The 24514-nt window shown below is 41.5% G+C and overlaps 1 protein-coding gene across 5 annotated transcripts in view; it reads right to left on the bottom strand.

The window, feature by feature from the left end:
* Positions 1 to 2353: 2353 nt before the first annotated feature.
* LOC118393230 (MLX-interacting protein-like) overlaps positions 2354 to 24514 on the bottom strand; it is a 44929-nt gene continuing 22768 nt past the window's right edge. For 4 of the 5 annotated variants that reach the window (XM_035785707.2, XM_035785708.2, XM_035785711.2 and 1 more), the window contains 11 exons: positions 24235 to 24324; positions 23941 to 24035; positions 23190 to 23781; positions 22670 to 22776; positions 22415 to 22526; positions 19953 to 20065; positions 19681 to 19788; positions 19008 to 19135; positions 18770 to 18893; positions 18273 to 18402; positions 2354 to 6872 (listed from right to left, as the gene is read on the bottom strand). In XM_035785707.2, coding sequence (XP_035641600.1) covers positions 6751 to 6872; positions 18273 to 18402; positions 18770 to 18893; positions 19008 to 19135; positions 19681 to 19788; positions 19953 to 20065; positions 22415 to 22526; positions 22670 to 22776; positions 23190 to 23781; positions 23941 to 24035; positions 24235 to 24324 — 1721 coding nt within the window. In that variant the 3' untranslated portion in view covers positions 2354 to 6750. The remainder of the gene's footprint in view (positions 6873 to 18272; positions 18403 to 18769; positions 18894 to 19007; positions 19136 to 19680; positions 19789 to 19952; positions 20066 to 22414; positions 22527 to 22669; positions 22777 to 23189; positions 23782 to 23940; positions 24036 to 24234; positions 24325 to 24514) is intronic. The other variant, XM_035785709.2, reaches the window with a different exon arrangement.

Genomic DNA, 24514 nt, shown 5'->3' with positions numbered 1-24514 from the left:
CAATCATTGGAAAATAAAATTGATGACCTACGATTACGTTTATCCTATCAACGGGACATTAAGAACTGTAATATCTTGTGTTTCACGAGTCGTGGCTGAACGACGACATGTGCACCGGCAGAACAGTGATGCTACGTCTGGAAACAACTGGTGCGCAATGTCTAATATTAAAGAACTCTCCAGGTATTGCTCGCCTGAGGTAGAGTACCTTATGATAAGCTGCAGACCACACTATCTACCAAGAGAGTTCTCATCTATATTATTCGTAGCCGTCTATTTACCAGCACAGACCGATGCTGGCACTAAAACCGCACTCAACCAACTCTATAAGTGTCATGTTCTGACCTTAGTTCTTTTGTTATGTCTTTGTTTTAGTATGGTCAGGGCGTGAGTTGGGTGGGTTGTCTATGTTCGTTTTTCTATGTTGTGTTTTCAGTTTGGCCTGGTATGGTTCTCAATCAGAGGCAGGTGTCGTTAGTTGTCTCTGATTGAGAATCATACTTAAGTAGCCCTCAGAAAAAAAAGACTTCAGAAAAAAAATGTAGACCTCCACAAGTCTGGTTCATTCTTGGGAGCAATTTACAAATGCCTGAAGGTACCATGTTCATCTGTACAAACAATAGTACGCAAGTATAAACACCATGGGACCACGCAGACGTCATACCGCTCAGGAAGGAGACACGTTCTGTCTCCTAGAGATGAATGTACTTTGGTGCAAAAAGTGCAAATCAATCCCAGAACAACAGCAAAGGACCTTGAGAAGATGCTGGAGGAAACAGGTACAAAAGTATCTATATCCACAGTAAAACGAGTCCTATATCGACATAACCTGAAAGGCCACTCAGCAAGGAAGAAGCCACTGCTCCAAAACCACTGTAAAAAAGACTACAGTTTGCAACTGCACATGGGGACAAAGATGGTACTTTTTGGAGAAATGTCCTCTGGTCTGATGAAACAAAAATAGAACTGTTTGGCCATAATGACCATCGTTATGTTTGGAGGAAAAAGGGGGCGGCTTGCAAGCCGAAGACCACCATCCCAGCGTCATGTTGTGGGGGTGCTTTGCTGCAGGAGGGACTGGTGCACTTCACAAAATAGATGGCATTGTGAGGAAGGAAAATTATGTGGCTATATTGAAGCAACATCTCAAGACATCAGTCGGGAAGTTAAAACTTGGTCGCAAATGGGTCTTCCAAATGGACAATGACCCCAAGCATACTTCCAAAGTTGTGGAAAAATTGCCTAAAGACAACAAAGCCAAGGTATTGGAGTGGCCATCACAAAGCCCTGACCTCAATCCTATAGAAAATGTGTGGGCAGAACTGAAAAAGCGTGTGTGAGCAAGGAGGCCTACAAACTTGACTCAGTTACACCAGCTCTGTCTGCTTTGGAACTGAGAGGCATGATTGAGGGCTAAGCATACCCCAACAACAGAATGGTGTGTAATGTTATGGAACTGAGAGGCATGATTGAGGGCTAGGCATACCCCAACAACAGAATGGTGTGTAATGTTATGGAACTGAGAGGCATGATTGAGGGCTAGGCATACCCCAACAACAGAATGGTGTGTAATGTTATGGAACTGAGAGGCATGATTGAGGGCTAGGCATACTCCAACAACAGAATGGTGTGTAATGTTATGGAACTGAGAGGCATGATTGAGGGAACTGAGAGGCATGATTGATAGGCCCCAACAACAGAACTGAGAGGCATGATTGGGCATACCCCAACAACAGAATGGTGTGTAATGTTATGGAACTGAGAGGCATGATTGAGGGCTAGGCATACCCCAACAACAGAACGGTGTGGGCGTATACCGGGCATAAAACTTTTAGAGTAGACTGATTGGCCAGCTCATCCTAAAATAGCACACTTTTGAAACCGTCTGTTTGAGATACACGTTTGAGGTGGGGTTTTTGAAGGGTTTGTTCTCCAATATATGCTTTGACCACATACAAGTATAGGATTAGTCAACATTATTTGGGTATGAGTTAACAGAATATGAACTTTTAAGTAAGATTTTCACTGTACAGTTAGTTACAGATAATTATTGGATTAAAGTATCATTGTTATCAGTTGATAGTCATAGAAGAATATTAGCCATCATTGGAAATCTTTTCAAAATAAATGGTTAAATGTAAATGTGGTGTTATACCTGATACAAATCCATTAACATGGAATAAAAGTACTATTCAGAAAAAAATGTCAAGGTCTTGAACATGAGAGAAACTGTCAAAGAGCAGAAAACTGTACTGTTGTCATACTTCCTAGACTTGTAACATATACACTCGGGAATGCAAGAAAGGAGGATATTGATGTGACCTGAACACAGTACAAAAACACAGAAACCATGCTGGGGGAAAAAAATGTCTTTACTTTGTAGACCAAGAAAGAGAATATTTACAACACTTACTTTATCTCAGGGGGAACAAACATAGAAAGACTCCCAAAAAGTAATCTCATAAATGAAATCTCCCCTTAAACAAAATAGTTAATCCTTGTTTTATAACTTAAACCAGGTCATGATTCTTGACAAAAGAATATTGGAAACTTTCCCCACCACATAGTAACTGCTTGGCAAACACATTTTAATGACATCCATCTGCTCTTGTTCTTTTGGAGTCTTTGCATAGTTCCAATTCCCTTTGAATGGAACAGAAATAAAACCTTTGATCTGAACGACACAAGATTAATGTTAGTTGTGATTAGCCCACAGAAATGCTGTCTCGTGTGGCCAATACTGTACATGGGGCTCAGAATCAGTAACAATAATACAGTCCCCAGTCATAGAATAAAGGGTACTCCACTCGTAGAATAGCAAAGAGTGCAAACATTTAGGTGATCACAGTTATTGAGATGTATTAAGGACTCTCATAAAGCCCATATAGCCTCTAAAAAAACAACATACATTCAGGAAATACAAAAACCAATAGTGCTAAATGTGATATAATGCCAAGCAAATTCCGTTGTGCATCAAAATAATAAATACAACAAAAAACAAATACTAAATATCACTCTGCAACAGTCAGGAGTTACAATAATAAAGTATATTCATGTATTTGCTGTTCTGAGGTGCATTGCTAATAAAGGAGTAGTTTCTCTAAATGCCTCCCACAATGTACCAATGTAGGTCAGGGTTTCTGAGACTAATAAAGGAGAGACGTGAAATTAAAGTTTCTACTTTTGCAATATAACCTATAAAGTTTAACTGTATCTTAGACAAATACGATCTGAACTATGAGAAGAGCTATGTATCTTTGACAGGCTAGCATAACGCTGTCATAAGCATACCTTAGACATAAGGATGGCTTGATTATAAGAAACAAAAAAAGAACATCATACATATGCTATGTATGTAACCTGTATGTTTACAGTATGGCTGATGCTTTCTTCATCATAAAATATCCTGATTGTGTTTGTTTGTTTGGTTATAGGGAGCAGCATAAAAAGCTCACCAGCGCATCCCTGAGAGAACAAGAAGAAAAAAACAACATTCACCACATAATGTTTGAATGCTCCTATAGCACATTTGTTTAAAAGACAATGAAATGGTAAGCTGCAGCGTGTAAGGTTAAATGTGCTCAAAGTGCTTCACACCTGTCCATGGCTTTGTCCAGGAACCACCCAGGGTCCATTAGTAAAGACTGAATTTTCCTTGAGAGAAAAGTGAACCTTTTTCCATGGATAGACTTTGGCTTAACATCACTGAGGATATTAAAGACTTCTGGTATTATTTGAACAGTCCAACCCCCCAAGAAAAGGGTAGAATACCCAGAACGTCTGGCAACAAAAAACTGGGACACCCTCACCCTTCACGGAAGACAACTGTGCATGAGTTTGAGACCCCACCAGATGCAAAGGCACACGAGCCGAATTATGATGAAGAAACAGTAGTAAATAGTTACTGAAGGCTTTCAGAGTACTCGAAGCATACTGCCAATCAGTGCGAAGCCTTTTTATAGCCTTTTTGATAACACTCAATGTATCCACACTCACCGTCATACAACAGAGAAAACAACAACAGAACCAACAGAATCTCAGGACGCTACAACTCATTCAAGAGATATTTCCCTTTTATGACAAATCATAATCCGTTTTCTTTGTTTCATACCTTAAAATAACAATAAGAGCTCAATAAAAACAAAAATACCAAATAAAACGAGCAAGCAGGGTAAAACACCTCTGTTTCAACACCATGTTATTTACCTGCCAAAGTACAGTGCCTTCAGAAAGTATTCATACTTACTCAATTTTTCTTTGGTGTGTTATAGCCTGAATTCAAAATGGATTAAATCTTTTTTTTTCTCATCCATCTACACACAATACCCCATAATGACAAAGTGAAAACATGTTTTTAGAAATGTCTGCAAATGTATTGAAAATAAAATATGTAAATGAGATATTTCTGTAAGTATTCACATCCGAGTCAAAACTTTGTAGAAGGACCTTTGGCAGCAATTATAGTTGCGCGTCTTTCAGGGTAAATCTCTGAGCTTTCCACACCTGGTTTGTGCAACATTTGATTCAAAATTCTTCAAGCTCTGTCAATTTGGTTGTGGATCATTGCTAGACAACCATTTTCAGATCTTTCCATAGATTTCAAGTAGATTTAAGTCAAAACTGTAACTCTGCCTCAGAAACATTCACCGTCTTCTTGGTAAGCAACTCCAGTGTAGATTTGGTCTTGTGTTTTAGGTTATTGTCCTGCTGAAAGGTAAATTCATCTCCCAGTGTCTGTTGGAAAGCAGACGGAACCAGGTTTTCCTCTAGGATTTTGCCTGTGCTTAGCTACATTCCGTTTATTTTTTAACCCGAAAAACTCCCCAGTCCTTAACGATTACAATCATAATGTTGGATTCTAGTTTGAAATATACTTATTAATGTTACCATACTAGAACTTATTGATTACTTTACATGTATAAGGAATGCATAAGTTTGGGTCTATAGAGAGTGTATGAACTAGGTGTATGGAAAGTTACTGAGTGAGGAAGGGGGAGTGCAGAAAGTTTACATTCTCAAAAAGATTGTTAAATCTCATGGCTCCTATAGAGAGCAGCAAACTGCAACAGTCTGGTTTCAGTCACTGATAAGGTAGGACAGCCGTGGAGTAGGCAGGAGTGAGGAATTTGTCCCGAGGTCGGGTCAGATGAAGTGACAAGGAACAGTCATGTTACAAACATTATACTTCCATGCCCATGAAGGTTCTAGCAGGAGGCGGGGCCATGACCACACCAGTGAGAGGAATCAATTAAGTCCGGACTTGCAAAAGAGATGCATTGGCTGTTTAGATGTGCAAGGAGTTGACTCAGCCTAGTAGAAGGGTATAAATATATGTGCTTGTGTAAACACGTCCTTTGCCTTTGCAGTTGTTGGTTTGAGCTTTTCCTAGTCGTCCGTTTTTACTCTTTGTTCAGAACCTAACAATACCCATAACATGATGCAGCCACTATGCTTGCAAATATAGAGAGAGTGATACTCTGTAATGTGTAGAATTGGATTTCCCCCAAACATAACACATTGTATTCAGGACAAAAAGTGAATTGCTTTGCATATTTTTTTTACAGTATTACTTTAGTGCCGTGTTGCAAACAGAATGCCTGTTTTGGAGAAGAAAATACAATTCTGTACAGGCTTCCTTCTTCTCGCTCAAATTACGTTAGTATTGTGGAGTAACTACAATGTTGTTGATCCATCCTCAGTTCTCTCCTATCCCAGCCATTAAAAACTCTGTAACCATGAGAGCTTGGTTTCGTTCCTCTCCGGCTACTGAATTAGGAAGAACGCCTTTTTTTTTTTTTTACAAATATACCAATAGGTGCCCTCCTTTGCAAGCCATTGGAAAACCTCCCTGATCTTTTTGGTTGAATCTGTGTTTGAAATTCACTGTTTGATTGAGGGACCATACAGATAATTGGATGTGTGGGGTACAGAGATGAGTTAGTCCTGTTAAACACTATTATTGCACACAGATTGAGTCAATACAACTTATGTGCAAATATTTACTCCTGAATATATTTAGACTTGCCATAACAACATGATTGAATACTTATTGACTGTAGACATTTTAGCTTTTCATTTTGAATTAATTTGTAATTGTATTTTTTTTTAAATACAATAAAAAATATATATATATATACTTTGACATTATGGGGTACTGTGCGTAGGGGTACTGTGCGTAGGCCAGTGACAAAAAAAAACTACATTTAATCCATTTCAAATTCAGGCTGTAACACAACAAAATGTGGAAAAAGTCAAGGGGTGTGAATACTTTCTGAAGGCACTGCAAGCCTTAAAACTAATTGGGAGTTCCACCATCAACAGTGTGGCGAGTTACATTAACAAAGAGCAATATTATTGCTGGGTTCATAATATGCTGCAAATGTTGTTCTGTGTGTGGTGTGTATTGATCATCCAAAGTAATGCACCGAGCATGGGTTGTTGACCGCAAAGCCCAGGCGATGTGTAGGAATGACAGGTCAGTAAGCTGGATGAGGTCACGTATACGAAGACCACAAACTTCATGTCCTGTTCTAAATGGTAATGGATAGAGTGGAAGACAGAGTAACTTCTTTGGTTTACCTTTACGGCAAACTAGTGCTGGTACTTTTCCATTCTGTAGTTTCAAGGTCTTTTTCAATCTGGAGAGGTTAGAGTACTTTGTGGTAGAGACCCTCTGTGGAGTGCTGTACTAGAGGGTACTATGACCATGCACTCTATCTGAATCACTCTTCCCCTCCGCTGGAGGTGCGGCTAGGAGTCTGCAAAGTGACTGTGGGTGTTGGTGACAGCCTGGGTGGCTTCCTCAGGCAGAAGGGTGGGGTCAGTAAGGATGGATGTTCTCGTGCTGAACTGTCGGAGAGTGCTCAGTACCACTGGACAACAGAAAGACCAATCAGCTATACATTCATCACAGTTGACATTTTGTGTGACAAGTTACACAAAACAAGTTACAAAAAATATATATTTTTATTCCTCCATAAAATAATTTATGAAACAGCAGACAAAGACAAAGAGGAGCTTGCATGCCTCTCAGTAAGGCTTCAGATTGTGCATCTGACTCTTCATAATCCTACTTCCAAAAGCATGCTAATCAGACGGTAGTAATATATAGTCGCTAGTAAAAGTCTATGACCCAGGGAATCGATAGAACATCACTAAGAGATGCACAAAAACAATGTACCATTAAAAATGGGTGAATCTTCACTTTAACACTTGGTGGAAGCACCCTTGGCAGCCATTACAGCTTTGAATAATTTTGAATAAGTCACCAACAAGTCTTAAGGGAACAAATATCCATTGTTTTTGTAAAAATTGCTCAAGCTCAGTAAATTTGTTTGGGAATCATTGATGGTTAGAAAAATTCAAACCTTGGCTCTGATTTTCCCACAAATTTAAGTCAGGACTGAGACTGGACCATTCAGGAACAATTAACACCTCTTGGAAAGCCAATTCTGGTTTGTCTTTGGCATTACTTTTGTGTAATTGTCCTGCTGGAAAATACAACTGTATCCCAGGGTTAGGTATTCAGAAGACTGAGGCAGGGTTTCTCTAACTTTTTACCTGGGCTTTGCTCCTTTCATATTTATTTTGATCCTGACAAACTCCCCAGTCCCTGCCGGTGAGAAGCATTCTCATAACATGATGCTGCCACCACAATACTTAAATACCTTATCCTTGGTTATGGTTTTATTTTTCAGCGGGACAATTACACAAATGTAATGCCAAAGACACACGATGATGGCTTTCCAATAGGTGTTGAGTGTTCCTGAATGGTCCAGTTTCAGTTCTAACTTAAATTTGTTTGAAAATCAGAGATAAGGTTTGAATATTGCTGTCCATCAATGATTCCTAACCAAATTTTCTGAGCAAGATCTAATTTAATCTATTTTTAGATATAATTTTAAGGCAGCAAAATGTGCAAAGGGGTGTGTAGACTTTCACTAGGCACTGTAACCTAGTGAACTGAACTGTCCCCAGTGAGGATAATCTCTGACGTCAACATCCCTCCCTCTTAGATTGAGTGTGTAAGAGACACAGGTTGAACAAGAGACTGAAGGAGAATGTGTTCTTTCTTGTAAATAAGTGACAGGGAAAATATTGTGTGTGAGATCATGTCACATCAGGAGGTAAATCTTTCCTTACAAAGAAAAATGGGGGTGAAATGGACTATTAGACATTCTAAAAAAAGAAGTATATCGTACATCACGCATACTGTACCATCTAACACCTACAGACAACGAGTCATTCAAGTCAAAATCATAGTAAAACGCTGTAATGCAGTGGTATTGCAACTTTTTCAGGCAGTCTTTTTGTCAAGCAAAACTTTCTGAGGAAAGTAATACACAGAGCACAACAAACTTCGTTGAAATACGTCAAGTGTCCTTATAGGTATATTTGGCGTGGAAAATGTGAATCCAGCTGTACAGCCTATTACCTGTTTACAAGTCTTTTATTAAATAATGTGAAACAATGTGTGTTTGCTGCTTTTCGTTAAATCATGCATAGCTGTTCTTTATATGGCCTAAAATAAATGTGTTCATATGGGCAGAAAATAATCTATAGGCTATAGCATACTGAATTTTTATTAGTTATGAAAATAAAACATTTAATGCAGAAAGGTGGATCTGGTAAAAGGCTGACATTTGGATGTTTCAGTTAAAACAGACTGTCACATGACTATAGAAATGGAAACATTACGATTTTAGAGACACAAAGTAACAATAACCTATGATTAAAGGGTTAGGCTATACAGTCATCATCATTATTCACATCATTCCAATTCAATCAAGTCACAATTATCGGCTTTGGTATTGACATCAATGAGCAGACTTTCCGATGATGAAATTAGGACCGAAGAAATCCACTGTTTATATAAAAAGTATGCCTTTTACATTTTAACAGTCTAAATAAGTCAACGTCATATAAGACCTCACAAAATCCATTTGGCCTACGTCGTTTTATGTAGTCTCACTATGATGCGGAAAATGTAGGCTATTTCAAAATAATTTAATACCACATTGAGTTGACTGTATAGGCTATTATAGTAAAGATCTATCCGAGGTTCAACTTTAAGACAAGGGCATTTTTTATAACTATTTTGATCCTCACCTCATGTCTTGATAATGTGAATGAAATCCATTTAGTTTTTAAATCAGTATTTGTCCATATCACCCATTGTTCCCATTTTCAATAAAGAAATATGCATGACAGACTCACAAGACTATAACATTGGAATGTTGTAAAGTGCTGACCTACCCTGGCTGCCGAGGACACAGGTGAAGCCACTGAATACAATTAATGAAAAGGAAATGAAGCTTTTTGCTTTTGAACCCATTTTAAACATGCTATAGGCCTACATTTTTAGCCTGTATAGTTTGGACTATCCTTTCTGTAAAGTATGACACTTCCATTTTTTCTCTTATTTTTTTTTAACCTTGCATGCAATCACAACAGCTGTTCACATAACTGTCAAAATTCTGATTCAGCTGATTATTGAAACAGGGTTCAAGTTGAATGTCTAATTCCACATATAAATGCTTATAGTCTGGAAGATGGCACCGAAGAGGATGGCTGACGTTTTACATGCCAGTAACCAATTGTGATATTTTGTTCGTTTTTTTGCGCTGTTTGTAACTTATTATTTAACTTATTTTGTACATAATGTTGCTGCTACCGTCTCTTATGACCGAAAATAACTTCCCGGACATCAGAACAGGGATTACTGACCACGAACTGAAAGACGTTTTTTCCTTTAACAAGTCAGACAAGAAAGATATACTGCTCGCCTGGGAACAGGGCCAGAACCCCGTCATTTGCGTGAAGAAAAGACGGAAGAAAAGAGGACGCAGATCGGGCTGCATTTTGAGAATCTGTAGGTGAGCGAGTAAACTCCCACTGTCATCAATTCTACTTGCTGACATGCAATCACTGGAAAATAAAATTGATGACCTATGATAATGATTATCCTTCCAACGGGACATTAAGAACTGTAATATCTTATGTTTCACCGAGTCGTGGCTGAACGATGACACGGAAAATAGATTTCTGGAGGAATTTTCAATGCACCGGCAGAACAGAGAAGCTACGTCTGGTAAGACGAGGGGTGGGGGTGTGTGTCTTTTTGTCAATAACAGCTGGTGCGCGATGTCTAACATTAAAGAAGTCTCAAGGTATTGCTCACCTGAGGTAGAGTACCATATCAAAAGCTGTAGACCCCACTATCTACCAAGAGAGTTCTCATCTAAATTATTCGAAGCCGAAGACCGATGCTGGCACTAAGACCGCACTCAACCAACTCTATAAGGCCATAAGCAAACAAGAAAATGCTCACCCAGAAGCGGCGCGCCTAGTGGCCGGGGACTTTAATGCACTGTAAGTGCATCAACGACGTTGTCTCAACAGTGACCACACATACAGTTGAAGTCGGAAGTTCACGTACACATAGGTTGGAGTCATTAAAACTAGTTTTTCAATCACTCCACAAATTTGTTGTTATCAAAATATAGTTTTGGCAAGTCGGTTAGAACATCTACTTCGTGCATGACATAAGTCATTTTTCCAACAATTGTTTACAGACAGATTATTTCACTTATAATTCACCGTATCACAATTCCAGTGGGCCAGAAGTTTAAATACACTAAGTTGACTGTGCCTTTAAACAGCTTGGAAAATTCCAGAAAATGATGTCATGGCTTTAGAAGCTTCTGATAGGCTATTTGACATAATTTGAGTCAATTGGACGTGTACCTGTGGATGTATTTCAAGGTCTACCTTCAAACTCAGTGCCTCTTTGCTTGACATCATGGGAAAATCAAAAGAAATCAGTCAAGACCTCAAAATTTATTTTTTTAGACCTCCACAAGTCTGGTTCATCCTTGGGAGCAATTTCCAAACGCCTGAAGGTACCACGTTCATCTGTACAAACAATTGTACGCAAGTACAAAAACCATGGGACCACGCAGCCATCATACAGCTCAGGAATGAGACGCGTTCTGTCTCCGAGAAATGAACTCATTCCTATAAGGAATTTGTGGGCAGAACTGAAAAGGTGTGTGCGAGCAAGGAGGCCGACAAACCTGACTCAGTTACACCAGCTCTGTCAGGAGGAATGGGCCAAAATTCACCCAACTTATTGTGGGAAGCTTGTGGAAGGCTACCCGAAATGATGGACCCAAGTTAAACAATTCAAAGGCAACGCTACCAAATACTAATTGAGTGTATGTAAACTTCTGACCCACTGGGAATGTGATGAATGTGATGAAATAAATCATTCTCTCCTATTATTCTGACATTTCACATTCTTAAAATAAAGTGGTGATCCTAAACTGACATAAAACGGGGAATTTTTACACAGATTAAATGTCAGGAATTTTGAAGGTGTATGCAAACTTCCGACTTCAACAGTAGATATCCCAACCAGAAGTCATGGATTACAGGCAACATCCGCATCGAGCTAAAGGCTAGAGCTGCCGCTTTCAAGGAGCGGGACACTAACCCGGATGCCAATTGATAATCCCGCTATGCCCTGTGGCAGGGCTTGAAAACTATTACTGACTACAAAGGGAAACGCAGACGCGAGCTGTCCAGTGACCGGAGCCTACCAGATGAGCTAAATGCCTTTTATGCTCGCTTCGGGGCAAGAAACACTGAAGCATGCACGAGAGCACCAGCTGTTCTGGATGACTGTGTGATAACGCTCTCGGTAGCCGATATGAGCAAGACTTTTAAACAGGTCAACACTCACAGAGTGCAGGACCAGATGGATTTACTAGGACGTGTACTCAAAGCATGCACGGACCACCTGGCAAGTGTCTTCACTGACATTTTCAACCTCTCCCTGACATTTTCTCCTCTCCCTGACTGAGTCTGCAATACCTACATGTTTCAAGCAGACCACCATAGTCCCTGGACAAAAGGAACACCTACGTGAGAATGCTGTTCATTGACTACAGCTCAGCGTTCAACACTATAGTGCCCACGAAGCTCATCACTAAGCTAAGGACCCTGGGAATTAACACCTTCCTCTGCAACTGGATCCTGGACTTCCTGACGGGCCACCGGATAGGCAACAACACATCTGCCACGCTGATCCTCAACACCCTCAGGGGTGTGTACTTAGTCCCCTTCTGTACTCCCTGTTCAACCAAACACGACTCCAACACTGACGACACAACAGTGTCCTGATCACCGACAATGATGAGACAGCGTTTAGGGAGGAGGTCAGAGAACTGACAGTGTGGTGTCAGGACCACAACCTCTCCCTCAATGTGAGCAAGACAAAGGAGCTGATCATGGACTACAGGAAAAGGAGGGCCAAACAGGTCCCCATTAACATCAATGGGGCTGTAGTGGAGCGGGTCGAGAGTTTCAAGTTCCTTGGTGTCCACATCACCAACGATCTATCATGGTCCAAAAACAGGGTACGAAAAATCATTTTCCCCCTCAGGAGACCGAAAAGATTTGGCATGGGTCCCCAGTTCTTCAAAAAGTTATACATCTGCACCATCAAGAGCATCCTGATCGGTTGCATCACCACCTGGTATGGCAACTGCTCGGCATCTGTGCGAGCGTTGCAAAATAAATGTACACATACATGTTATTCAATCATTGCACCCACAATGCTCGCGCATGCCAACGAACGTGTGTTGCCAGGGGCTAAAACATAAGTTGCTTCACCGATCACCTCATTGGCTTTTAGAAGCATATACCCACATGCCATCTCCTCATTGGTTATAACCACATGGGTGATTGAAAGATGAACTGAGGTCGGGCGGTCGGTTGTGGTAATACACCTTATTATGAAAGTTAGATGCCAATCGCCATATAAAGTCCAAAGGAGAAAAGGCCTGGAAGGAGAAGAGATGACTCGAAACGATTCGGTTGATCGTTTAATGTGTGGATTAATTGTCCGAGTAGAAGACCTTGTGCACAGGTAAAATAACAACTCAACATTTATGTCCCAGGACAAATTAGCTAGCAACAGCAAGCTAGCTAGCTAAATAGGTCAAATTAGCTAGCAACTGCAAGCTAGCTAGCTAAATTGCCATACATGTTTAATGCTTTTTGACCTGTCCCTGAATTAATATAATTGTTTCAGAGTTTGCTTTGATATTTCAACCTGCGTGTCGTGATAGCATTTGGTGTGAGGGGACAAAATCTATTTGTGCACGATGGCGGACGCAGTTTGGGCATGGTGTGAGGTAAGACCTGAAACCCGACTCAATCATGACTTACTTCAAGCCAGCGGCTTTTAAAGATTTCACAAAGGTGTTTCCTGGGACTCACAACCTGGGTTGCTTCTTTCACATGAAACAGGCCATTTGGCAAAATGTACAAATGTTTTCCAAAGTGCGACAAAAGTACCTCCACGACACCGACTATGCCCAAGAGATCAGGGAGCTCGGCGTGCTAGCATACGTCCCGCCGGCTGATGTACGCCAATGTGTCCACGACTTGCTGGATACCCGGGTTCTTTCAGCGCACGGAATGTCAACTGGAGGAGCTCCTGACATACTTTCAGACAACATGGGTTGGGGAGAAGGTCGGATGCATTTTTTGTATTTTGCTAAGCTTATTTGTTGATAAATAAATGTTTTATAGTGAATGGTTGGTGTGAATGGATGGTGCAAAAACTATATGAAACGAAAATACATTGTAGAAACTAGATACAGGCCTAGATAGATTATAGTTTGTTTTTAGCCTTATATATACACACTGCTCAAAAAAATAAAGAGAACACTTAAGCAACACAATGTATCTCCAAGTCAATCACACTTCTGTGAAATCAAACTGTCCACTTAGGAAGCAACACTGATTGACAATAAATTGCACATGCTGTTGTGAAAATGGAATAGACAACAGGTGGAAATTATAGGCAATTAGCAAGACACTCCCAATAAAGGAGTGGTTCTGCAGGTGGGGACCACAGACCACTTCTCAGTTCCTATGCTTCCTGGCTGATGTTTTGGTCACTTTTGAACGCTTGCGGTGCTTTCACTATGAAATAATGAGCATGAGACGGAGTCTACAACCCACACAAGTGGCTCAGGTAGTGCAGCTCATGCAGGATGGCACATGGCACATCAATGCAGGATGGCACATCAATGCAAGCTGTGGCAAGAAGGTGTCTGTCAGCGTAGTGTCCAGAGCATGGAGGCGCTACCAGGAGACAGACCAGTACATCATGAGACGTGGAGGAGGCCGTAGGAGGGCAACAACCCAGCAGCAGGACTGCTACCTCCGCCTTTGTGCAAGGAGGAGCAGGAGGAGCACTGCCAGAGCCCTGCAAAATGACCTCCAGCAGGCCACAAATGTGCATGTGTCTGCTCAAATGGTCAGAAACAGACTCCATGAGGGTGGTATGAGGGCCGATGTCCACAGGTGGGGCTTGTGCTTACAGCCCAACACCATGCAGGAAGTTTTTCATTTGCCAGAGAACACCAATATTGGCAAATTCGCCACTGGCGCCCTGTGCTCTTCACAGATGAAAGCGGGTTCACACTGAGCACATGTGACAGTCTGGAGACGCAGTGGAGAACGTTCTGCTGCCTGCAACATCCTCCAGCATGACAGGTTTGGCGGTGGGTCAGTCATGGTGTGGGGTGGCATTTCTTTGGGGGGGCCGCACAGCCCTACATGTGCTCGCCAGAGGTAGCCTGACTGCCATTAGATACCGAGATGAGATCCTCAGACCCCTTGTGAGACCATATGCTGGTGCGGTTGGCCCTGGGTTCCTCCTAATGCAAGACAATGCTAGACCTCATGTGGCTGGAGTGTGTCAGCAGTTCCTGCAAGAGGAAGGCATTGATGCTATGGACTGGCCCGCCCGTTCCCCAGACCTGAATCCAATTGAGCACATCTGGGACATCATGTCTCGCTCCATCCACCAACGCCACGTTGCACCACAGACTGTCCAGGAGTTGGCGGATGCTTTAGTCCAGGTCTGGGAGGAGATCCCTCAGGAGACCATCCGCCACCTCATCAGGAGCATGCCCAGGCGTTGTAGGGAGGTCATACAGGCACATGGAGGCCACACACACTACTGAGCCTCATTTTGACTTGTTTTAAGGACATTACATCAAAGTTGGATCAGCCTGTAGTGTGGTTTTCCACTTTTAATCCAAATCCAGACCTCCATGGGTTGGTAAATTTGATTTCCATTGATAATTTCTGTGTGATTTGGTTGTCAGCACATTCAACTATGTAAAGAAAAAAGTATTTAATAAGAATATTTAATTCATTCAGATCTAGGATGTGTTATTTTAGTGTTCCCTTTATTTTTTTGAGCAGTATATAACCATATGCACAAATATATATATATATAATATTCTGCCCATACTAACTTATTTTAGGCCATAACTGAACCAATTTCTGTATATACACACACAATATTCTACCCATGAGCGCTAATGTATATACTATATTTGTAGCCATACGTGATTAAATGAAAAGCACTGAAAACAACTGCCCATGTGAACGAATGTAGGCCAATAGGCTATTCAATATTTAGAACCATATAAGTAAACGAAAAGCAGTAAACGTACACATTATTTCACATTCTTTAATAACAGACTCATAAACAAAATCACGCAATAGGCTACAGATCACTTCACAGCTTCACCAGGAAACTCAACGTATTGTAGCCTCACGTGGATGAAAGAGTAGCGGAGGAAAGAGTTAGCTTCTGCTGCAGTGTTCATGGCAAAATATTATGTGTTGCAGTGGTGCTTCACTTTTCAGCAGGGACTCAAATTATTATCTCATTTTATTAACTTATCTAATCAAGATACAGTATATTAGTGTTTTATTTTTCCATATAAAACAAATCATCTTTGAATTTTTCTTCCACTGACATTAGAGTATTGTGTGTTGATCGTTGACAAAAAAAACAATTCAATCCATTTGAATCCCACAATGTAACACAGCAAAATGTGTAAAAAGTCAAGGGGTGTGAATACTTTCTGAAGGTACTGTACATGTATTTACTCAATACACATGAAAAGTTTGGACACACCTACTCATTCAAGGGTTTTTCTTTATTTGTACTATTTTCTAGATTGTAGAATAATAGTGAAGACATCAAAACTATGAAACACATATGGAATCATGTGGTAACCAAAAAAAAATGTTGAACAAATCAAAAATATATTTTATATTTGAGGTTCTTCAAAGTAGCCACCCTTTGCCTTGATGACAGTTTTGTACACTCTTGGCATTCTCTCAACTTGCTTCATGAGGTAGACACCTGGAATTAAGTTAAATGAACAGGTGTGCCTTGTTAAAGGTTAATTTGTGGAATTTCTTTCCTTCTTAATGCGTTTGAGCCAATCACTTGTGTTGTGACAAGGTAGGGGTGGTATACAGAAGATAGCCCTATTTGGTAAAATACCAAGTCCATATTATGGGAAGAACAGCTCAAATAGGCAAAGAGAAATGACAGTCCATCATTACTTTAAGACATGAAGGTCAGTCATTATAGAACATTAAGAACTTTGAACATTTCTTCAAGTTCAATTGCAAAAACCATCAAGTGCAATGATGAAACTGTCTCTCATGAGGACCGCCACAGGAAAGGAAGACCCATAGTTACCTCTGCTGCAGAGGATAAGTCCATTAGAGTTAACTGCACCTCAGATTGCAGCCCAAATAAATGATTTACAGAGTTCAAGTAACAGACACATCTCAACATCAACTGTTCAGAGGAGACTTCATGAATCAGGCCTTCATGGTCGAATTTCTGCAAAGAAACCACTACTAAAAGGACACCAATAAGAAGAAGAGACATGCTTGGGCCAAGAAACACGAGCAATGGACATTAGACTGGTGGAAATCTGTCCTTTGGTCTGCTAAGTACAAATTTGACATTTCTGGTTCCAACCACTGTGTCTTTGTGAGATGCATAGTAGGTGAATGGATCATCTCTGCATGCGTGATTCCCACAATGAAGCATGGAGGAGGAGGTATGATGTGTGGTAGTGCTTTTCTGGTCACACTGATGGTGATTTATTTAGAATTTATTTAGAATTCAAGGCACACTTAACCAGCATGGCTACCACAGCTTAGTGGGGCTATCATTATTTTTCTACAGGACAATGACCCAACACACCTCCAGGCAGTGTAAGGCTATTTGACCAAGAAGGAGAGTGATGGGGTGCTGCATCAGATGACCTGGCCTCCACAAATCACCCGACCTCAAACCAATTGAGATGGTTTAGGATGAGTTGGACCGCAGAGTGAAGGAAAAGCATCCAACAGGTGCTCAGCATATGTGGGAACTCCTTCAAGACTGTTGGGAAAGCATTCCAGGTGAAGCTGGTTGAGAGAATGCCAAGAGTGTGCAAAGCTGTCATCAAGGCAAAGGGTGGCTACTTTGAAGAATCTCAAATATTTGTTGTTTAACACTTTTTTGGTTACTACATGATTCCATATGTGTTATTTCATAGTGTTGATGTCTTCACTATTATTCTACAATGTAGAAAATAGTCTAAATATAAAAAACCCTTGAATGAAGAGGTGTGTCAAACTTTTAACTGGTACTGTATATATTTTTTATTATCTTTCTCAATAAGTTAATATATTATCCTATGAAATAATATGTACTCTGATTCTCCCCCTGAAAGAAAATGTTTTATTTTGCGATCCCCCTGCAATTCCATTTGAATATCACTGCTGTAATGGAACCACTTGCCAACCGCCACTTCTCTATCCACCTCCTCACTGTCCTACTCTGACGCTGCAGCTTCAGGAAGACTGATTAGCAGGAAAATCATGGGGGAATCTTGAAACCATTTAATTGAAAACATTGAGTGTGTGTCTGTATGGATTTTTGTTTTATTATCCTTGGCTCAGAGGTTAAGTTTAGGGTTACAATTAGGGTTAGGAGTTTGGGTTAGATTTAGGGGTAAAGGTTAATGGGAATCCATTGTTTGATCCACATAAGGTTAGTAAAACAAACGTGTGTGTGTGTGTGTGTGTGTGTGTGTGTGTGTGTGTGTGTGTGTGTGCTTTTACTACCCACAAGGATAGTAAAACAAGGAAAATTATCCCTAATGGGGACATTTCCCAGATCGCTACAACGACAAAGGCTATTTTAGGTTTAGGGTTAGCATTAGAATTAGGGTTAGGTGTTAGGTTTAAGAGTTGGGGGTTAGGATTAAAGTTAAAGTTAGGGAAAATATAATTTTGAATATTTTAGGTCCCCACAATGACAGTAAAACATATGCTGTGTGCGTGTGTGAGAGAGAGGTTAGGGACATTGGGTGTAGTTTACTCACTGGGCCTCAGCACATGGAGGGAGCAGTGACGGTCCAGCCATTGCAGTGTGGTCTCACACAGCTCCCCTTCGCTTGTGGTGGAGACAGTCCCATTGAAGGACTCAAATAGGGGTTTAATAATGATGCTGAACTAAGGATGGTGGGTCAAGGGTCAAACACACACTATTTAGGGAAAAGATTCAAAGTTGCATCCTATTTCAATCTCAGAAGACATATGAACGAATCTCTGGCAGAAAGGACCTCAGATGTACTCAGATGGCTCATGGTATACAGTCCTATATCATACTACTTCATTTTCTACAGTCGTAACCTTTCACAAGTCCCCCTGAAACCAAACATTATAGCTCTTCTTTGCTTATATACAGCATCTAATCTAGCCATCTGACATAAATTAAATAAATATTAAAAGTAGCCTGATTGAATCTTATCATTATGACAAAGTCACGTTAAATGCAAAAGTCATGTTAAATGTCAGTGATAAGGGTAAAAACGGATACGATCCAAAACTTCCAGTTCTGAAGTGTGCGGCTCTTCACGTACTCATCAAACTTCTCCCGCATGTGGTCGAATCGGTGGCGTGTGATGGGCACACCTGTAGCAGGCAGCTGCTCCTGACACACACTGTGGCACAGCAATGGCACACAGATCAGATTACTATGTCATGTATACTCAAACTGTTTCCTGAACTCGTCTACTCAGATAAGAGAGATAACATAACAGTGAGGCAGTACATACTTTATGGAGGCATTGACCTCCTCAATCTCCTCCCGTAGCCTTTTGGTCTCCTCCTGCATCTGCTGCCTGTCCTGCTGCAGCTTCCTAATGTACTCCACTGTCTTCTGCAGCGTGACTGCATTACTGATCTGGTATCAAACACAACAAGAATAGGTGGCGATATTGGAAAGGTCATGACACATGGTCAACTGCTGGAGCATTCAACAATGTGTGGGTATGTATCGTTCTTTCATGACTTTACCATTTCAGACAGAAGAAGTGATATAATACTTGTAAAATAAAATTAAACAATGGATACTGTTTACATTTCACATTAGAGAGGTGTTAAACAATGGAAATGTTAATGAATTTACTTGCAGAAAAATCATAGAACCATTCACACAGCCCTGATAACTGTATTTGGTTATAGGGCTTTTAATTTACAATGTTGTTTTTTTACCCCCTACCCCCTTCCTATATATGCAAAATCTGGTATAAAAAAGCAGGCATGGTAAATGTGGGATTTCGGTCTGTATGAAAGGGATACTATATTTGTACCCTATACCTGAAAATAATAGGATGTGCAAACACTATGCTTCTGAACTGATCTTTAAATTAAAGCCATCAAAAGCTAGATCTGGAATATATTAGTAGGAGGACTCAGTAGACAGATGACAGACAGACATGGCTTTACATTGGACTGGGACTTGAAAGCAGGAATCAGGCTGCACAGCATTTTGAAGCCAATGTTGATGTTGAAGCGCCTCTTCTGTTCAGCAGTGATATGGGTCACCCTACGGCTCTGGAACAGACAGGGAGAGAACAGACACACACATAATCATAATGATTAGTCTGCAATGATTCAACGGCAGGCACACAACACTGGATCTGCTTGAAAAAGCTGGAGTCATACACAGTCACATACACAGACAGAGAATAGTAGGCAGGAGGGTGGGCTGCTGTTACCTGGTTGGACTCATTCTTGGAAAGGGCAATGCAGCTGCTGTGTGGAGACTGAGGACTGGAGACCTGCTCTGACCCACACAGTGACCCCTGACCTGAGCTACAGTCCTCATGCCCTGGGAGACACAAATTATCCACACTTACCAAAAACCATCATAACAAAGACTGCTACACCAGTGAGCACTGTTGGGGAATAATCAGAATTAGTTGGTAACATAGGTAAGATGTTTTATATTCATCATATGTTTGTAAGTTACTTGGGCCGCAGAGAGGGGAGAGGTCAAGCGTGTATCACTTGGCTCCACAATGTGTGTGTGCCAGTCAATGTGTCTCTGTGATCTTGTCAAGATAGGATGGATTTGATATATGCCTGTTGATATGGAGGATTGGTTTATGGTTGTGAGTTTGAGAAAAGAACATAGTTTAGGAGACAAAGCTGAATGATAAATTATGCCAATGCTGTCTGGCTATGTGTGTCTTTGCTATAAAGGATCTCAGTTGCAATGTGTAAGGGACTCTCAGAGAATTCATTTATAGACACCGAATTGATCTGAGAGTCACAGGGTTGTGATGGAGCTCATATAATTAAAGATGGACTTTGTGATAACTAACTCTGTCTTGTGTGTGGTTTGCTCTCATGATTTGGTAAATACAGGAAATTTCCACGACAGCACCAACTCACATTAAAGAAAATTCATACATTTTCTGGGAAGCAGATCAGTCCTGTAAACATTCCAAAACACTGTGTATGAATGTGTTACCATGCCACATCCTGTATACACATGTATAATAGATTGATAGCTTATGTGTGACAGGAGGAAAGCACCCTGTGACACATGACTGAGTTTAGTGTACATACAGTGGGGCAAAAAAGTATTTAGTCAGCCACCAATTGTGCAAGTTCTCCCACTTAAAAAGATGAGAGGCCTGTAATTTTCATCATAGGTACACTTCAACTATGACAGACAAAATTAGAAAAAAAAATCCAGAATATCACATAGTAGGATTTTTAATTCATTTATTTACAAACAAGCAAGATTTCTGGCTCTCACAGACCTGTAACTTGTATCTTTAAGAGGCTCCCCTGTCCTCCACTCGTTACCTGTATTAATGGCACCTGTTTGAACCTGTTATCAGTATAAACTGTCCACAACCTCAAACAGTCACACTCCAAACTCCACTATGGCCAAGACCAAAGAGCTGTCAAAGGACACCAGAAACAAAATTGTAGACCTGCACCAGGCTGGGAAGACTGAATCTGCAATAGGTACGCAGCTTGGTTTGAAGAAATCAACTGTGGAAGCAATTATTTGGAAATGGAAGACATACAAGACCACTGATAATCTCCCTCGATCTGGGGCTCCACGCAAGATCTCACCCCGTGGGGTCAAAATGATCACAAGAACGGTGAGCAAAAATCCCCGAACCACACAGGGGGACCTAGTGAATGACCTGCAGAGAGCTGGGACCAAAGTAACAAAGCCTACCATCAGTAACACACTACGCCGCCAGGGACTCAAATCCTGCAGTGCCAGACGTGTCCCCCTGATTAAGCCAGTACATGTCCAGGCCCGTCTGAAGTTTGCTAGAGAGCATTTGGATGATCCAGAAGAAGATTGGAAGAATGTCATATGGTCAGATGAAACCAAAATAGAACTTTTTGGTAAAAACTCAACTCGTCATGTTTGGAGGACAAAGAATGCTGAGTTGCATCCAAAGAACACCATACCTACTGTGAAGCATGGGTGTGGAAACATCATGCTTTGGGGCTGTTTTTCTGCAAAGGGACCAGGACGACTGATCCTTGTAAAGAAAAGAACGAATGGGGCCATGTATCGTGAGATTTTGAGTGAAAACCTCCTTCCATCAGCAAGGGCATTGAAGATGAAACGTGGCTGGGTCATTCAGCATGACAATGATCCCAAACACACCGCCCGGGCAACGAAGGAGTGGCTTCGTAAGAAGCATTTCAAGGTCCTGGAGTGGCCTAGCCAGTCTCCAGATCTCAACCCCATAGAAAATCTTTGGAGGGAGTTGAAAGTCCGTGTTGCCCAGCAACAGCCCCAAAACATCACTGCTCTAGAGGAGATCTGCATGGAGGAATGGGCCAAAATACCAGCAACAGTGTGTGAAAACCTTGTGAAGACTTACAGAAAACGTTTTACCTCTGTCATTGCCAACAAAGGGTATATAACAAAGTATTGAGATAAACTTTTGTTATTGACCAAATACTTATTTTCCACCATAATTTGCAAATAAATTCATTAAAAATCCTACAATGTGATTTTCTGGATTTTTTTTCTCATTTTGTCTGTCATAGTTGAAGTGTACCTATGATGAAAATTACAGGCCTCTCTCATCTTTTTAAGTGGGAGAACTTGCACAATTGGTGGCTGACTAAATACTTTTTTGCCCCACTGTACATATAACAAAAAAAGTAAGGGCCTGGCGTATGTCACTCTCACCAGTACTTGTGGAGGTTTCTTGTTTCTTGCGGCTGGAAGAGTAGGTCTCCTCTTTAGGGATAATGAGCTGGGGAGACTTCGGAGTTTGTGGAAGGATGTGAAATCCAGGAGCCTGAGATAGAGGGAAGTAAAGAAATAAAACAAAGTAAATGAAAACTATCTTTATTCAAATTTAATAAAATGTAATAAAAATCTTTATTAAAATTTATTAAAGCTGAATGCAAAGGGGGCGCTTCAGAGCAGACCGGGTCTTACCCTTGATAGGCTGGAGGAGCCGATGATCACGCCCGTTGAGGGAACCACATCTGCTTTCAGGGGGGTTGGAGTAACAATCACTGCACTGGTATGCCCTGGGAAGGGTGCTGGGACAGCAAAACATCATCTGTCAGGGCCTTTGACATTAAAACCACAGGGTAAATGCCGATTCTCTCATGTATTTAATGTCTAATATTGAGCCTGGATGTCATTGATGATCTTTGCTAGGATCATTTAGGCTGAATCACCTACAAACATTGACTAGTTTTCATTTAGTTTTTCATTGCAATAGTGACTGACTATATAATGATATACAGTAGCACCACCTAGTGGTGAGATCAGACAGCTCTAGTGGAGCAGTAATCCCCCACTTCAATAAATACTATTGTTTCTAATGTGGTCGTTTTTTTCTGGGTAGCACCAGCTAGGCATGTATTAATTCAATATTACATTTGATATTAAATCAATCCACCATTCTTATTCAGCAACAGTTAAACCTTTTGGGATGTGATTAACTCACCTGTTAGGATGAGGTGAGACGAGGAGATGGCAGGAACAATCCTTTGCACACGGCGTGTCTTTTTGTTGGAGCAAGAGGGCTGGATGGGTCTGGGCAGGGCGAAGGTCTGGGGGTGTTGTGGGGTGGCGGCAGGTGAGGGTGGCAGGGGCTGGCAGGGTGGTGGTGGAGGTTCCCGGTTTAGGGAGCTGAAGTCAGAGCTGTGACTGAAGGTGGTGGCAGCATCACTGGGTAGAACAGTGGAGGTGGTTGTATGTGTGATGACAGATGAGGGAGGGGAACCGTCCAGGCTTGTGGCATCGTCTAGGGGTGGGGGGGCTACTAGTGTTGGGGTGGCAGCACCCTGGCAGGTCGGGGTGTGCCGCACCGTGGGAAGGGCTGAGGTTTGCATGAGGGAGGAGCCTCCAGACTGAGCACTAGGGGGCACAGGCCCAGAGAACAGAGGCATGTAGTTCTGTACGTAAGAGGGGCTTCCACTGGTTTGATTGGACATGAGGGAGGAGATAGTCAGGGGGGCTGGGGAGGCGATGAGTCTGTGGTCATGACTGACGGACGGGAGGTCAGCTGAGAGGTGCATGGAGGAGAGAAGCTGGCCCTATCAAGTCACAAGGACAAGAGCAAAGATAGCACATTTATAATGTTATCAGCTAGTAAGATGTTGTGAAAACATTGAAGAATAAAAGACAGGTGTGTTAGGTCTGGGGGTGTGTTAGGGTTGAGGTTCACAGGGACCGGGCCAAGGGTTGAGGTTTACCTGGGATTGAGAGCTACTGCTGTGTAGAGGAGTGGCGGATGAGGCAGTGAGGGAAGCAGAGGGGAAGATGGGCTGACGGAGGCTGTGAAATAAGTCTGGAAGAAGAGTCTCTAGGTTAGTTGGAATTAGTATAACATCCACTCTACCCTCATAAGTGTTAGGATATTCCACCTGCTGTATTATACTTACCGTATGAGAGTAACATGGTGCTCCAGGGACCTGTTAAAGAGTTGGTGCACTGTGCTAGTGACATTATTTAGAGTTTGTCGCTGTGGCAGAGTGCATTGTCATTACCTTGTAATTGCTCATAGGAGTCCATAAAGTCCAGGTTGGGCTGTAGGGGGATGAGTCCAGGCTGGATCATGTCTGCGTTCCCTGCATGAGCTATGGGGAACATGGATGGGGTGTGAATAACAAACAGACTTTTCCTATAGCTCTGGTTGGAGGAAGGTTTGGGTGGATCTGAGTAAATGGAAAAAGGCTTGGGTGGATCTGAGTAAATGGAAAAAGGCTTGGTGTATGGCAATGCTATTCAACTGGCGGCCCGCGGGCCAGATCAGGCCCGTTTATCTAT

This window comes from Oncorhynchus keta, chromosome 14 (assembly GCF_023373465.1).
Source record: "Oncorhynchus keta strain PuntledgeMale-10-30-2019 chromosome 14, Oket_V2, whole genome shotgun sequence".
Lineage (NCBI taxonomy): Eukaryota > Metazoa > Chordata > Actinopteri > Salmoniformes > Salmonidae > Oncorhynchus > Oncorhynchus keta.
This window is presented reverse-complemented; position numbering and strand designations above follow the sequence as displayed.